Consider the following 16,754-nt stretch of genomic DNA (forward strand, 5'->3'; position numbering starts at 1 on the left):
TCGATTTCGGTCAAGGGCATGTACCTTGGTTGCTGGCACATCCCCAATGGGGGGTGTGCAGGAGGCAGCTGATCGATGTTTCTCTCTCATCGATGCTTGACTCTCTATCTCTCTCCCTTCCTCTCTGTAAGAAATCAATAAAATATATTTAAAAAAAAGAAAAGAAAAAGAAAGTCTATAGGCCAGAAGGGAATGGTATGAAATACTCAAGGTAATGGAAAGGATTTGAGACCAAGATTACTATATCCAGCAAGGCTATCATTCAAAATAGACAGTCAAATAAAGAGCTTCCCAGACAAAAAAAAGGCTAAAGGAGTTCATCACCACCACGCCAGCATTAGAAGAAATGCTAAAGGGATTGCTGTAAGGGATTGCTGAGAAAAAGAAACATAGAGAGAAACCTAGCCATACAGAATTAAAATGGCTATAAATAAGTACCCCTCAATAATAGCCCTAAATGTAAATGGATTAAATGCTCCAATCAAAAGGTGTAGGGTAGCTGAATGGATACAAAAACATGACCCAACTATATGCTGTCTACCAGAAACCCACCTCAAAACTAAAGACACACACAGGATGAAAGTGAAGGGATGGAAATAATTTTTCCATGCAAATGGAAAAGAAAAAAAAGCTGGAGTAGCAATACTCATATCTGACAAAATAGACTTTAAAAGCATCATGCTAAGCAAAGTAAGCAAGTTGGAGAAAGATAAATATCATATGATCTCACTCATTTGTGGAATATAAACTGATGAACAAAAATAGAGCCAGAGGGGGAAAAATATTCTAGAATACAATAGAAGTAATCCTGTTATTTGCAGATATTTACTATTTCCTACAACTTCTGTGCTATCATACTATGTTAGTAGTTTTGGCAATACTGTCATACTTAAAATTCTTTTATTCTTGAAATATTAATGTTCATTGCATGTAATATTATTATATGTAAGACCATTTTTCTTGAATAACGTGTTTATTGCATGTAACATTATCATATTTAAAATTGTTTTCTTGAAGATATTGTTTACTGCATGTAACATTATATTTAAGATCGTTTTTCTTAAAAGATTAAGGTTTATTGACTGTAACATTATTATATTTAAAATCGTTTTTCTTGAAATAAAAAAAAAAAAACCTGAAAAAAATCAATGGAAATAATATCCTCGGGTGAGGATTATCAATAACAAAATAAAGAACTTTGTGGAGGCCTAACAATTACCTATCTAAAATCTTTCAAAATGCTGTGGATCAAAATGGATATAAAATAACAACTTGCATTACTGATTTTAGACTTTTAAGGCCACCAATATAATGAAATTGTTACTATTAAAGGCAGATGGGAAAAAAAAAGAAAGTAATATGGACTAAGTAAATGAATCTTTAAAGACTGGAAGTAAATATGAACTATCTACACTAATAAAAGAGAAAAATGGTAATTGGTGTACGACGCTACCCTTTTCATTGGCTAATCAGGGCTATATGCAAATTAACTGCCAACTAAGATTGGCAGTTAACTGCCAACAAGATGGCGGTTAATTTACATATGTAGGCACAATGCAGGGAGGCGAAAGGGAAAGCAGGAAGAAGCCCCCTGCCACTGACAGTGATCGGAAACCCAGGGGGGAGCTAAGGGCTGGGGGGCAGGGCAAAGGCGGCCCTGGGGCCGCCTTTGCCCTGCCCCCCAGCCATGATCGGAGAATCAGGCGCCTTTGCCGCCCTAGCCAGTGATAGCAGGAAGTAGGGGTGGAGCCAGCGATGGGAGCTGGGCACGGTCGAAGCTGGCAGTCCCAGGAGCTAGGGGTCCCTTGCCTGGGCCTAAAGCGGAGCCCACGGTCGCGGGGCTGCTGCAGCTGCGGGTCCCTGCTGCCCGGGCCTGCCGCCTAGGCCAGAGGCGTTAGGCCTGGGCAGGGGTGGAGCCTGCAACGCGGGGAGCTGGGGGTCCCCTGCCCAGGCTTGACACCTCTGCCGGAGGCCTCAGGCCTGGTCAAGGGGCCGATCCAGTGATTGGTGATCGGAGGGTGATGAGGGTCAACTCCACTGGCCGAGGCATCAGGCCTGGGCGGGGGGGGGGGGGGGGGGAGCCGGGGATTGGGGGGATATGCTGGTTCCCTTGTCCAGGCCTGAAGCCTGGGTCAGAGGTGTCAGGCTTGGGCAGGGGGTGGAGCAAGCGATCAGAGGGAGATGGGGGTCCCCTGCCCAGGCATGATTCCTGGGCCAGAGGCCTCAGGCCTGGGCGGGGGTCAGAGCCAGTGATCGGGGGGAGATGGGGGTCCCCTGTCCAAGCCTGACGTCAAGGGGCCGATCCTGCGATTGGAGGGTGATGGGGATCAACGCCTGAGGGCTCCCAGTATGTGAGAGGGGGCAGGCTGGGCTGAGGGACACTCCCCCCCCCCCCACACCCAGTGCACGAATTTCGTGCACCGGGCCCCTAGTTTCAAATAAGTATACACTGTACAATGTAAACAGAGAAACTTACATACCATGGTCACATTACTATCCAACTGTTGTGATTTCCAGTGACTTCTATGTCTGTTCACACTCTATAGGAAGAAGAGTTAGACAGTGAGTTTCAGAGAAGGATGATTAAAAATAAATCAATTGCTGTACAACATTCTAATAATCCTAAAACTTCAAAAATATGTTTCAAACTATATTATGTCTAATGATTATAATAATTTGGTTATTGATTCATAAATACTCTTTTCTTTATAGTTCAGAATAAAAAATCTTATTTTTTGAACTAAAGTCTAAATGCAGAAATAAATGAGAGATGTAATTTGATTAAATAATTAAAGTACACCTACCTGTCGAATAGTTGAAAATTGTGCCACTTGTTGCTGTTGCCACTGAAGTGTGGGGGAATAGCCTTGAGGAGCCGGTTGGCATCCTGAAAGCTAGAGATCAGTTTGTAATTGTTAGAATCAATGCTAGTGTTGTAACTAGCATCTCAGGCCTCTGAGAAGTAAAATCAACATGAACATTGAATAATACAGTAAATGATTAAGACTATAAAAAAAAAAAAGTACTTTTTGCTGATGCCAAAAAAGTAGATAGGCATTTCACTTTACTCTTTATGTCTAAGTTTAAAGTGTTAGGAGCCCTGGCCCATGTGGCTCAGTTGGTTGAGTTTCATCCCATGAAACAAAAGATTGCTGGTTTGATTCCTGGTCAGGGCACATGCCCAATTTGTGGGTTCTATCCCCGGTTAGGGTATATGCAACCAATCAGTGTTTCTCTCTCTCCCTCTCCCTCTAAAATAAATAAAAACATTATTTTTAAAAAATAAAATGTTAGGAAAAGATCCTTATTTAGTCACTTTAATAAAAGCAATCTGGAATGTTTATAGTTGTAATATTTAAGAAATCTACATGATATGAGCACTAAAGATATAATCTAGTCCTACCTTTCTAGAATAACAGAAGCCTGAAACAAAAAGATATGTACCAAATAAACAATTTCAGTATAGGTAGAACATACTCAAATAATTTAAGACATTTTATCCTGAAAGGTCCACTTCTATTTCCTAAAACAATACGTAATTCACAACTGATCGCATATTGCCTTGAAATAAAACAGTGCAGCCCTAGCCAGTTTGGCTGTGGATAGAGCCAAACTAAAACTTCAAAAATATGTTTCAAGCCTGTGGACTGAAGGGTCCTGGGTTCAATTCTGGTCAAGGGCACATGCCCAGGTTGCAGGCTCAATCCCCAGTAAGGGGTGTGAAGGAGGCAGGCAATCAATGAGTCTCTCTCATCATTGATGTTTCTCTCTCTCTCTCCCTTCCTCTCTGAAATCAATAAAAATATCCTTTTTTTAAAAAAGCCTTAGTGCAGTCACTTTTTAAAGCCAGGTATATAAGGCATTATCTTCCATCAACTGAAAAAATACTTATATGAAACACTGAGTGTCTGAATTAAAATGTGCTAATTACAAACATCAGATAAAGGAATTACTTAGAACATAAAAGGAAGAGGACTTATCACTATTTAAAACTGCTGCTCTCCTTTGACTTTAAATTAAATTCACATTCTCAAGAGAGACCTTCTGTGACCATCTAAAGTAGTTCTCCCTGTTATTAACTGGTCATAATGTATGTTAATTTTCTTCATGCAGCAGTCACAATATATAATTATTTAATTTGTTCATTTACCATCTGTCTTACTCAGAAGAGTGCAAACTCTATAAGGTATAGGGGCCTTTTCTGTCTCATCCTCTGTTTATTTCCAGTGCCGGGCACACCTTGCTGATTAGTAAAAAATGTGCTGGATAAATGAATGAAAATGTTCCGTGTACAAGTAGCTACAAAAAGGTTAAGATATATGGGTTTCTTTTCTTACAAAAACAAAAACACACGCAGTCAAAATCTGAACATAATTTGCAGCAAACTACACTAAAATTAAATAGTACAATAAAAATTATGAAGATTACTAGACAAGTTTACTTAAGAATAAAGATTATGCCCTGCCCGCGTGGCTCAGTGGTTGAGTGTATGAACCAGGAGGTCACAGTTGATTCCCCGACAGGGCACATGCCCCAGTGCAGGCTTGATCCCCAATAGGGGGCATGCAGGAGGCAGCCCATCAACGATTCTCTCTCATCACTGATGTTTCTTTCTCTCCCCCTTCCTCTCTGAGAGCAATTTAAAATGTGTATTTTTACAGAGAGGAAGGGAGAGGGATAGAGTTAGAAACATCAATGAGAGAGAAACATCGATCAGCTGCCTCCTGCACACTCCCCACTGGGTATGTGCCCGCAACCAAGGTACATGCCCTTGACCGGAATCGAACCTGGGGCCCTTGGGTCTGCAGGCCGATGCTCTATCTATCCACTGAGCCAAACCGGTTAGGGCTAAAATGTGTATTTTTTAAAAGAAGAAAGGTTTGCCCGGCTGGCATAGTTTTGAGCATCTACCTAGGAATGCAGGAGGCAGCCAATCAATGATTCTCTCTCATCATGGATGTTTCTATCTCTCTCTCCCTCTCCTTTCCTCTCTCAAATCAATAAAAATATATTTAAAACAATAAAAAAAAAATAAAAAGAATAAAGGTTAGCATAAAGAACCCATTTAAAGACTTATTTAGGATTGGATCATGTCCCCTAAGTATGAAGAGGAAATCTCTACAAATACCAGGGTTACTGTGAGCTTCTTGTGGCAGTAAATGACAATGTCCTTTTGGAGGAAAAAATACAAGCAAATGTCTAACTTATCAGGGAGTAGTTGTCAAATACTACATCCTTCTTAATTGATAGATACTGCTGGATACCATAGGAAGAACCTTGGACTTTTAATTTGTAGGGGGTAAAAAACTCACAGAAACATTCACACTTTGCTTCCTTTTCAACTTCTTTGGGTCAATCTGAGCTACCACAACGTCTGGACATTGAGCGGCCTCGATCCTACAAGTAGGTAATAAATGCAAGAAATGTGATTACATGGGCTTTGTTCATGTGGAATCAGAACACGCTACCAATTTCTATACAGTTCACTATGAAATCAGAGAAACAGTTCAGAACTACAACTGAGGCACTGGCCAACATGTTTCTTACATTATCTTGCCATGGGTATTCAAGTTTAATTATAAGGGAGTTCATGGAAACTCGCCCACGTAAAGGTGTAATCAAGCGATCGGGACCCGACCGGAGCTGAGACTGGACGGAACCAAGGCGGGGCTTCATCCCACTGCGGGCTGGACCGGGCGTGCGGCGCCCGCCGGGGAACAGGAAGGACGCCCGCCCTCCCGCACAGGCCACATCACTCACTGGACCCGCCTCAAGTATTCCTGAGGCGTCCTCGGGGGGATGGAGGGGTCGAAACCTTCTGTCAAGTCGCAGGGCTCCACTGGCAACAGCCGGGGCATCAACTCTTCCACTGCAGACTCCGCGGGTACCCACGCCATGGCTGACAGTCCAGCCAGCCCCGCGTCTGGGTCATGGCGCAGGCGCACGGGGAGGCGCCTTTGGCGCGGAGTTGAGCCCGCGGCCGGCTTGCGGGGCGTGGTTGCGCCTGCGCAAACCTGCCGCCTGGTCTAAGGCTCCTTGGTGCCGGGCAGACTGCGAGTTGAGCTCCTTGCAGGAGCGGTTCTGAATGTTTCTGCGTGTGCACTCTTACACCCTCTGTCCTCTCTCCTAAGGTTCGGGTAGAAACTGAAGACTGATAACTTTTATGCACCGCTGGTAGTGGGGGGTCCTAAAATGTTTTTTAAATTAATGAGCAATGTGACTGTAATTATCCTTTATTGACCTCTAAATGCTTAAACCCCTGGTACACAGGTCACATATATTTCCTCATTCAATTTTTACAACCTTTTGAAGTAGCTGGTGTTATCCCGGTTTTGTATAAGGGAGAAAATCGACCTGAAGAGGGGTTAAGTACTACCAACTGTGACTTTCTCCCAAAGGGGAAGAAAAGCCAATTCCAACCCAGATTTGTCTGAAGACAAATGGACAAAAATTTAATTTTTGTAGGAATCTCTTGCGCTTGGCTACTTCAAAGGTCATTTTATATTTATCTGAAGTGAATATTACTCCGAGAATAACCATTAGTTTTTTCTTTTTTTCAAAAAGAACTCTTCTTAAATATAAGTAGTGCAAAGGATAAAACTAATGCTAACACCTAGGAGTCATCATTATTAATCTTAGAGCCAATCTTGTGAGGTGAGTACGATTATCTCCATTTTACAAGTGAGCAAACAAGACAGAAATGATTGAGGTAACATTGGCTGGGTCACAAATTGCAAGAAAAAATGAAAGTATTAAATCTCAATTTTTCTAAACAAGCTCTGTGTGAATACAATTGACTTTTATTTATAAGGTTTACTAGCGGCCCGGTGCACAAAAATCTGTGCACTCGGGGAGGAGAGGGGGTCCCTCAGCCCAGCCTGTGCCCTCTCGCAGTCTGGGACCCCTCAGGAGATAACGACCTGCTGGCTTAGGCCTGCTCCGGGTGGCAGAGGGCAGGCCCAATCCCTAGGTGCAGCCCCTGGTCGGGCCCAGAGCAGGGCCGATTGGGGAGTTGGGGCGCTGCCCCTGTCATGCACAGAGCAGGGTGGATCTGGAGGTTGAGATGCCACCCCTAGTCACGTTCAGGGTAGGGCCGATTGGGGGGTTGGGACACCGCCCCCTGTCACACTCAAGGCAGGGTCAATAGGGAGATTGCGGTGCCACCCCGTCAGGCACAGAGCAGGTCTGATCAGGGGGTTGGGGAGCTCACCCCTGTCACGCACAGAGCAGGGCCGATCAGGGGGTTGAGGAACTCCCCCCTGTCACTCACAGAGCAGGGCTGATAGGGAGGTTGTGGCCCCGCCCCCTGTCACACACAGAGCCGCAGGGCGATCAGGGGGTTGGGAAGCTCCCCCCTGTCACACACAGACCAGGGCCGATCAGGGGGTTGGGATGCTGCACCCTGTCACACACAGCGTCGCAGGGTGATCAGGGGGTTGGGGAGCTCCCCCCTGTCATGCACAGAGCAGGGCTGATCAGGGGGTTGAGGAGCTCCCCCCTGTCACGAACAGAGCAAGGCTGGCAAGGCAGGCGGGGAAGCTTGGCTTCCTCCGTCACTGAAGCAAGCAAGCCTCCCTGTTCGCATCAGCTGCCTGGCTGCCGGCTGCCATCTTGGCTGGCAGTTAATTTGCATATCACCCTGATTAGCCAATGGGAAGGGTAGCAGACTTACGGCTAATTACCATGTTTCTCTTTTATTAGATAGGATATTTATGTTTGAGGCGTTTGTTTTTTTTAAACAAAAAGCACTGTCTTTAGCAATCGATTTAGAAACTAGAATGTAACTTACTCAATTGAAGACCAAATGAGGACAGTCCTTAGGTTAAAAACTCATGTTTGCCCTAGCTGTTTTGGCTCAGTGGATAGAGTGTTGGTCTGCGGACTGATGAGTCCCAGGTTCGATTCCAGCCAAGGGCACATGCCTGGGTTGTGGGTTCAATCCCCCGTAGGGGACCTGCTGGAGGCAGCCAACCGATGATTCTCATCATTGATGTTTCTCTCTCTCCCCTTCTCCCTTTCTCTCTGAAATCAATAAAGAAATATATTAAAAAAAATAAAAATTCCATGTATAAGAACATGGCAAAACTACACATGGATAAAGGAAGAATAGAGAAGAATAACAGAATGAACAAAGACTGATCTGGGAAACAATATTTTCCAAAAGAAGAGGTGTGTAATAAAGTACACTAATGATTTTGAAATGCTTTTTTTTAAAACCACAGTGGGGTTTTTGGGGTTTTTTTTTACTGATTTATTTTTTTTTAAGAGAGAAAGAGGAGGGGGGGGGGAGAGAGAGAGAGAGAGAGAGAGAGAGAGAGAGAGATAGATTTGTTGTTCCACTTTTGCATTCATTGGTTGCTTCTTCTATGTTCTCTGACCTGGGATTGAATCTAACCTTTGACGGATCAGGATGATGCTCTAACCAATGGAGCTACCCAGCCAGAGCTGAAATTCTAAAAATTTATTAAATATAAAGGCATAAATTCATTCAGAAGAAAGAAAAGTATATAAAAAATGTATGTCTTGCTTTCTGCTATTTCAAAACTAATCTGATGTAAAAGAATTAGTTATGAATTTTGGAACAAATTTTAATATGGTAATAAATTGGAAATTGTATTAAATATTTTTGATAATTTCAGTAAGATATGGAACATCTGAGAAGAAGCTATATGTGGTTGATGAAGTTATTATGAAAAAGAAAAGCTTAATTGTTGGAAAGTTAAACTTCTAAAACTAGAATAACTATTTAAATCAACCTCTCCCTGAGAGGAACTATTCCTAAATTTCTGAACTATTTCTGGTGCCCTATTTTCAAAGATTCCAGTTACTTCTCAGTTTAAAATGGAATTCTTTTTATTTCAATGTTTCTTACATTAGTGTTTGGCTATAGTATTTATATTAGGTTTGGGTGAACAGAACACTCAGCAGCTGTTTATTGATGATGGTGGCATCTGTTAAGTCATCCTTGCAGAGCTAAATGCAAAATTTGTCCTTGTGTTTTATATTCCCTTAAGCAGTTTAGTTATTCTCATACATTAATGTGTATAAGAATTAGCTAAGCCCTAGCCGGTTTGACTCAGCGGATAGAGTGTTGGCCTGCAGACCAAAGAGCCCCAGATTTGATTCCAGTCAAGGGCCTGCACCTTGGTTGCAGGCTCCTCCCTGGCCCAGGCCCTGGTCAAGGGGTACAGGAGGCAGCCAATCAGTATGTTTCTCTCACATTGATGTTTCTCTCTATCTTTCCCTCTCTCTTCCACTCTTCCTGGGGTTAGGATTAACAAAAAAACAAAACAAAAAAATAATTATCTGAAAGAGAGGTGTTATTCTGTTGATTGGATATGGTGGGGCCCTGAAATTGACATTTTAAGAAACATCCAAAAGAGAAACAAAGCTTAGCCCATTCATTTTGTCCTTTCCCTCCCTATTCTTTAAGATCTACTATACTAGAATTTCTCCTGTCTAATTATACTTTCTCAGTTCTTTTTTCCTTGGCCACAATCTAAAATTTCATTTGCCTCTTTTTGCCATTAAACTTTAATTAACCCAGTTATCCAATTGATATGTATCAGTTTTCAATTATGTGCCAGGCACTGTGGTAGGTATTGGGCATTACAGTTGTGAGTTTCTTCTCTCATGGTGCTTACAGTGTAGTGGGCAGGGAGCTGTTTATCAAACAGTGATACAAGTGAATTCTAAAAGATAACTGAGATAAGTACTATTAAGGAAAGTTTTTTTTTAATTTCAAGAAAAAAGATCTTAAATATAGCAATGTTACATGCAATAAACATTAATACCTCAAGAAAAACTATTTTAAATATGATAATGTTACATGCAATGAACACCAATTATTCAAGAAAAATGATCTTGTCCTAACTGATTTGGTTCAGTGGATAGAGTGTCGGCCTGCGGACTGAAGGGTCCCAGGTTTGATTCCAGTCAAGGGCATGTACCTGGGTTGCAGGCACATCCCCAGTGGGGAGAGTGCAGGAGGCAGCTGATTGGTGTTTCTCTCTCATGGATGTTTCTAGCTCTCTAGACCTCTTCCCTCCTCTCTGTAAAAAATCAATAAAATATATTAAAAAAAAAAATCGTGCCGGGCCAACACAGCCAAGGGTTCGATGAGCCTGAGGAGGAACAGTGAAAGATTAAAGAAAAGACAGACAAAGAGAATAAGCTGGGTCTAGGTCAGGGGTGGGCAAACTTTTTGACTCGAGGGCCACAATGGGTTCTTAAACTGGACCGGAGGGCCGGAACAAAAGCATGGATGGAGTGTTTGTGTGAACTAATATAAATTCAAAGTAAACATCATTACATAAAAGGGTATGGTCTTTTTTTTTTTTAGTTTTATTCATTTCAAACGGGCTGGATCCGGCCCGCGGGCCGTAGTTTGCCCATGGCTGGTCTAGGTGGATCTCCTGTGCCTGGCTGAGGCCACAGAGAGAGATCCAGACAGCAAGCTGAGCCTTTATTTTATAGCCAGAGGTAAACAATATAGTGGTCACCATAGTTACAATGTTCTTGTTAGTTTCACTTGTTTTGGCAGCACTTGCTGCACCTCCCGCAGCCCAATGCTAAGAGGACTGTACCCTCTAAGCTGGGACTTGTTTGTGGCTTTGCCAACAGGTTAGTCCGAGGCTTAACTCTATAGCCGCTCCCTACAAAAAATGATCTTACATATAATAATATTACATGCAACAAGCATGAATATTTCAAGAATAAAAGGATTTTTCCCTAGCTGGTTTTGCTCAGTGGATAGAGTCTCTGCTGAATGACTGAAGGGTCCCGGGTTTGATTCCAGTCAAGGGCACGTGCCTGGGTTGCCAGCTGGAGCCCCAGCAAGGGGCATGCATGAGGCAGCCAATCAATGATTCTCTCTCATCATTGATGTTTCTATCTCTCTTTCTCCCTCTCACTTCCTCTCTGAAATCAATAAAAAAAGAATAAAAGGATTTTAAGTATAATAATATTACCAAAACTGTACTAACATAGTATGATAGCACAAAAGTTGTAGGAAATATTAAAAATCTGCAAATAGTCCTAGCCGGTTTGGCTCAGTGGATAGAGCGTCTGCCTGTGGTCTGAAGGGTCCCAGGTTCAATTCCAGTGAAGGGCACATGCCCAGGTTGTGGGCTCAACCCCAAGTAGGGGGCATACAGGAGGCAGCCAATCAATGATTCTCTCTCATCACTGCTGTTTCTCTCTCTCACTCCTTCTCCCTTTCTCTCTGAAATCAATAAAAACATATTAAACAATAATAATTTTAAAAAATCTGCAAATAACAGGATTACTTCTATTATATTCTAGAATATCGCCCCCCCCCCCCGGCTCTATTTTTGTTCATCAGTTTATATTCCACAAATGAGTGAGGTCATATGATATTTATCTTTCTCCAACTTGCTTATTTCGCTTAGCATGATGCTTTTAAAGTCTGTTTTGTCAGATATTAGTATTGCTACTCCAGCTTTTTTTTCTTTTCCTTTTCCATTTGCATGGAAAATTTTTTCCATCCCTTCACTTTCATCCTGTGTGTGTCTTTAGTTTTGAGGTGGGTTTCTGGTAGACAGCATATAGTTGGGTCATGTTTTTGTATCTATTCAGCTACCCTACACCTTTTGATTGGAGCATTTAATCCATTTACATTTAGGGCTATTATTGAGGGGTACTTATTTATAGCCATTTTAATTCTGCATGGCTAGGATTCTCTCTCTGTTTTTTCTTCTCAGCAATCCCTTTAGCATTTCTTGTAATGCTGGGTTGGTGGTGATGAATTCCTTTAGCCTTTTGTTTGTCTGGGAAGCTATTTGACCATCTATTTTGAATGATAGCCTTGCTAGATATAATAATCTTGGTCTCAGATCCTTGCTTTCCATTACCTTGACTACTTCATACCATTCCCTTCTGGTCTGTAGTTTCTGATGAGAAATCAGGTGTTAGCCTATGGGAACTCTTTTGCAGGTAACAGTTTTCTTTTCTCTTGCTGCCTTTAAGATTCTCTCTTTGTCTTTAATTTTTGGCATTTTAATTAGGATGTGTCTGGGTATGGGTCTGTTTGGGTTCTTCTTGTTTGGGGTTCTCTGTGCCTCCTGAAATTGTGTGACTTATCCCTTTACCAGGTTAGGGAAGTTTTCTACCATTATTTCTTCAAACACTTTCTCTATTCCTTTCTCCCTTTCTGCCTCTTCTGGCACACCTACTATTCTAATATTGTTATGTTTCACATTGTTCCACAGTTCCCTTAAGCTATCCTCCTGTTTTTCAATTGTTTTTTCTCTTTGGTTCTCCAATTGAGTGATATCAACTCTTTCTTCTAATTCACTGATTCAATCCTCAGCTTCCCCTAATCTGCTGTTTATTCCTTCCAATGTGTTCTTTATTTGTGTTATGTCATTCTTTATCTCAGACTGTTCTTTTTTCATAGTTACTATATCTTTTTTTGTACTGTTGAGCATTTTTAACATCATTACTCTGAACTCTGTTTCAGAGAAATTTCTTATCTCTGCTTCATTTCTCTCTTCTTCTGGAGAATTTGCTAGTTCTTCATTTGAGGGTTGTTTCTTTGTTTCCTTATTTTGGTTGTCTGTTTGGGATTGTGACTATGTTTTAGGTAGATCCTCTATCAGGAAAGTTTTGAGGGGATGGGCCAGGGAAGAACCTTGCAGCATGGAAACAAATGAAGACCAAGGAATAAGAATAAGCAAAGGGTATTTATTCAGAGTTTGCTAGAGGAAGGGAGTCAACCTCTACTACTTGTATTTTGGAAGAGATTCACAGCAGGAAGAGGAGTTGGAAAGCTTTATACTGGAAAAAAGAGAAGGCTCCAGGTATGCCCTAGTTGTAAGCTATAGGTGGGTTACTGTAGGGGAGGTAAAACTTCTTCTCTTCTATCCTCTTATGCTGTCTGTGTAGGCCTAAGTATCAAATGGACATAAAACAGATTAACAGAAGAAAAGCATACAAATTTTATTTTTACACAAGAGGCCTGGTGCATGGTTTCATGCACTGGCAGGGTCCCTCGGCCTGGCCTGCTCCCTCTCGCAATCTGGTACTGCTTGGGAGATGTTGGAGAGCCAGTTTGGGCCCTATCCCCACAGGCCAGGCTTAGGCACTGGTACACAAATCCGTTGACTGGGCCTCTAGTATGTATATAAGCTCTTTGGTTAATGTCTTCCCGCCCTCCCCCCTCCTCCCTTCCCTCTGAGATTCATCAGTCTGTTCCATGTTCCATGCCTGTGCATTGAGCGTCTGCCCCCTGGTGGTCAGTGCGTGTGATAGCTACCAGTTGAATGGTTGCTTAGGCGTTTATATATATAGATAGATGTACATGGGAGCCTTTACAAGAAAAATTATGAGCCAAAGAAGTGAGGGCCCAAAGCTTATATACTGGGGTGGACAAAGAATAGTAAATTGTGAAAATGTAAAAAGACAGAGGGGTTTGGGCTAGGGCAGTTAATTGTGGAAAAGTGACTAGGAAGATAAAGGTTCGTTTAATAAGGTTTGTTTGTGCATATTTATCTTGGCCTTGAGTCCCCATTTCTGGTGGTAAGAATGTCTTCCTTCCTCCTGGCATAGGGAGGTGCACATTTCAGATGGGAGTTTTATCTCCTGCTCTGAGGAAGAAAAAGGAAGATCAGAGTGCTTTTCTTGCATCTGCCATTTTCCAAATGCCTTTAACTCAAAATAATTAATATGAAAAGTGGCCAATTTGGGGGTGGCATGCTCTGAAACCCTGTTCTACTTAGAAGTGTGACATCCTATCATATTGGTTAGGGGTGCACATTTAGTTTTCTTTAGTTGGTCCTAAATTGTAAGCATGGAAAAAATTAGTAAAACTGTTATTTTGGGACAATTATTATAGGGATAGGGATTATTGTTTGGCTTCTTTAATTGTTGCTAGTGCTAGCAGTCGAACTTCCTACAAGTTTGACTTATAGAAGGCTCCCCAGGCTAGTTACAATAGAATAATAGGTTGGTTTCCTGGGATGGTTGCTGCAGATTGTGGACCAGAGTTCTATTTATTTTAAATATTCACCTGAGGATATGTTTTTATTGATATTAGAGAGAGAGAAACATTATCGACTGCCTCCTGTACGCATCCTGACCGGGAATTGAGCCTACAACCTAAGTATGTGCCCTGACTGGGAATCAAACCTGAAACCTTTGGATGTGCGGGAAGACAATCCAACCAACTGAGGTACCCGGCTAGCGCCAGAGTCCTTTTTTTATCTTTATGGTCAGGCCATTGTCCATTTGTATATCCAGTCTCAGCAGGTAGAAGAAAGCGTTCATTCAAGGCCTTATTGTTTAAGGAAGTAGGTCATGTTGGAAAAATTGGATAAAGGTCAGTATGTTGATGTATAGACAGTAGAGGAAGAATGGTTCTGAACAGGATTATGAGAAATGTAGCTGTGTTAGTTAATACAGGCTGGAGCAAAAGTAGGTTTACAGTTGTTTCTACGGAAAATAATACAATAATGAATAAATAGTAATACAAGAGTAAACTCTGGGAGAACCAAGATGGCGGCATAGGTTAACGCCGGAGTTTGCTGCTTTGAACAACTACTTCAAAAGTGAAACCAAAAAACGGAAGGGACATCACCCAGAACCACAGGAACGCTGGCTGAGTCGAAGTCCTACAACTAGGAGGAAAGAGAAACGCACACGGACACTCAGAGGAGGCGCAGTGCTGAAGTCAAATTCTGAGGTGCGGAGTGCGCGGAGCGGGCTGGCTGCGGAGGGGGCAGTTGGCATTTTCAATCGGGAGGGAGTCGCAGACTCTGAGCTCCAGATCCGGGCGAGTCTTTAGGGACCCAGACTCAAACGGGAGAAGAAGGACTGTCTGGCTTCGGTCAGAGCGAGTGCAGCTTTCTCTCCCAGCTTTGCAGTGGGTGCTGGGACTCAGAGAGGCAGAGCCCCTGGGGACAGGACTGAGAGCCGCCATAACTGCTCTCTCCGGCCCACCCTGTTGATCCTGTTCGACCCTCCCCGCCCAAGCCCTGCACAGAGGCATTTGCCGGATAGCCTCAGGCAAAGGCTAGATTAGCACCTCCCTAAAGGACAGAAGTTCTCTCACTGCTGACACAGCTGATTCTCATAGCCACTTGGCCTGGAGGTCAAACCCTCCTGGAATTAGCTACAACAAAGATTTAACTATAAGACTGCGAACAAAGACCACTAGGGGGTGCACCAAGGAAGCATAACAAAATGCAGAGACAAAGAAACAGGACAAAATTGTCAAAGGAAGATATAGAGTTCAGAACCACACTTTTAAGGTCTCTCAAGAACTGTTTAGAAGCCGCCGATAAACTTAATGAGATCTACACGAAAACTAATAAGACCCTCGATCTTATATTGGGGAACCAACTAGAAATTAAGCATTCACGGACTGAAATAACGAATATTATACAGACGCCCGACAGCAGACCAGAGGAGCGCAAGAATCAAGTCAATGATTTGAAATGCGAGGAAGCAAAAAACATCCAACCAGAAAAGCAAAATGAAAAAAGAATCCAAAAATGCAAGGATAGTGTAAGGAGCCTCTGGGACAGCTTCAAGCGTACCAACATCAGAATTATAGGGGTGCCAGAAGATGAGAGAGAGCAAGATACTGAAAACCTATTTGAAGAAATAATGACAGAAAACTTCCCCCACCTGGTGAAAGAAATGGACTTACAGGTCCAAGAAGCGCGGAGAACCCCAAACAAAAGGAATCCAAAGAGGACCACACCAAGACACATCATAATTAAAATGCCAAGAGCAAAAGATAAAGAGAGAATCTTAAAAACAGCAAGAGAAAGAAACTCAGTTACCTACAAGGGAATACCCATACAACTGTCAGCTGATTTCTCAACAGAAACTTTGCAGGCCAGAAGGGAGTGGCAAGAAATATTCAAAGTGATGAATACCAAGAACCTACAACCAAGATTACTTTATCCAGCAAAGCTATCATTCAGAATTGAAGGTCAGATAAAGAGCTTCACAGATAAGGAAAAGCTAAAGGAGTTCATCACCACCAAACCAGGATTATATGAAATGCTGAAAGGTATCCTTTAAGAAGAGGAAGAAGAAGAAAAAGGTAAAGATACAAATTATGAACAACAAATATCCATCTATCAACAAGTGAATCTAAGAATCAAGTGAATAAATAATCTGATGAACAGAATGAACTGTTGATTATAATAGAATCAGGGACATAGAAAGGGAATGGACTGACTATTCTTGGGGGGGAAAGGGGTGTGGGAGATGTGGGAAGAGACTGGACAAAAATCGTGCACCTATGGATGAGGACAGTGGGTGGGGAGTGAGGGCGGAGGGTGGGGCGGGAACTGGGAGGATGGGGAGTTATGGGGGGGGAAAAAAGAGGAACAAATGTAATAATCTGAACAATAAAGATTTAATTAAAAAAAAAAAGAAAAAAAAAAGAGTAAACTCTGTGTTTCTCATACAACTGTAATCCTACAACTGTAATCCTTTTGCCCCACCTGGTATTTATGGAGCATTCTCTTACCACCAGAACACTCCTGTAGTCACGTGAGGACTGAAACTTGGGAGATGTCTCACTAAGAGGGTATTAGAAATAACATTTATTATAGAATTTGGGCTTTACACTATGATTTGGGGAGAGTAGAAATAGGGATAATTTTGATGAATAAGGTTCCTCATTAAAAACCCATGTGTGATTTTTCAGACCTGACCATAAGCAATTACTAAGGCTTCACTTGGCAGGCTTCACAAGGAAGAACTGCCCTCTCCACACT

General features: G+C 42.3%; 1 protein-coding gene across 7 annotated transcripts in view; it reads right to left on the reverse strand.

The window, feature by feature from the left end:
- Positions 1 to 5,953, reverse strand: part of GEMIN2 (gem nuclear organelle associated protein 2) — a 48,610-nt gene extending 42,657 nt beyond the window's left edge. For 3 of the 7 annotated variants that reach the window (XM_059659535.1, XM_059659564.1, XM_059659553.1), the window contains exons 1-4: positions 5,761 to 5,951; positions 5,313 to 5,397; positions 2,805 to 2,894; positions 2,481 to 2,540 (exon numbers count right to left, since the gene is read on the reverse strand). In XM_059659535.1, coding sequence (XP_059515518.1) covers positions 2,481 to 2,540; positions 2,805 to 2,894; positions 5,313 to 5,397; positions 5,761 to 5,897 — 372 coding nt within the window. In that variant the 5' untranslated portion in view covers positions 5,898 to 5,951. Of the gene's footprint in view, positions 1 to 2,480; positions 2,541 to 2,804; positions 2,895 to 5,312; positions 5,398 to 5,547; positions 5,736 to 5,760 lie in introns of those variants that run through there. The other 4 variants (XR_009447932.1, XM_059659540.1, XM_059659526.1 and 1 more) reach the window with 3 other exon arrangements.
- Positions 5,954 to 16,754: the final 10,801 nt, after the last annotated feature.

This window comes from Myotis daubentonii, chromosome 1 (genome assembly GCF_963259705.1).
Source record: "Myotis daubentonii chromosome 1, mMyoDau2.1, whole genome shotgun sequence".
Classification (NCBI taxonomy): Eukaryota; Metazoa; Chordata; class Mammalia; order Chiroptera; family Vespertilionidae; genus Myotis; species Myotis daubentonii.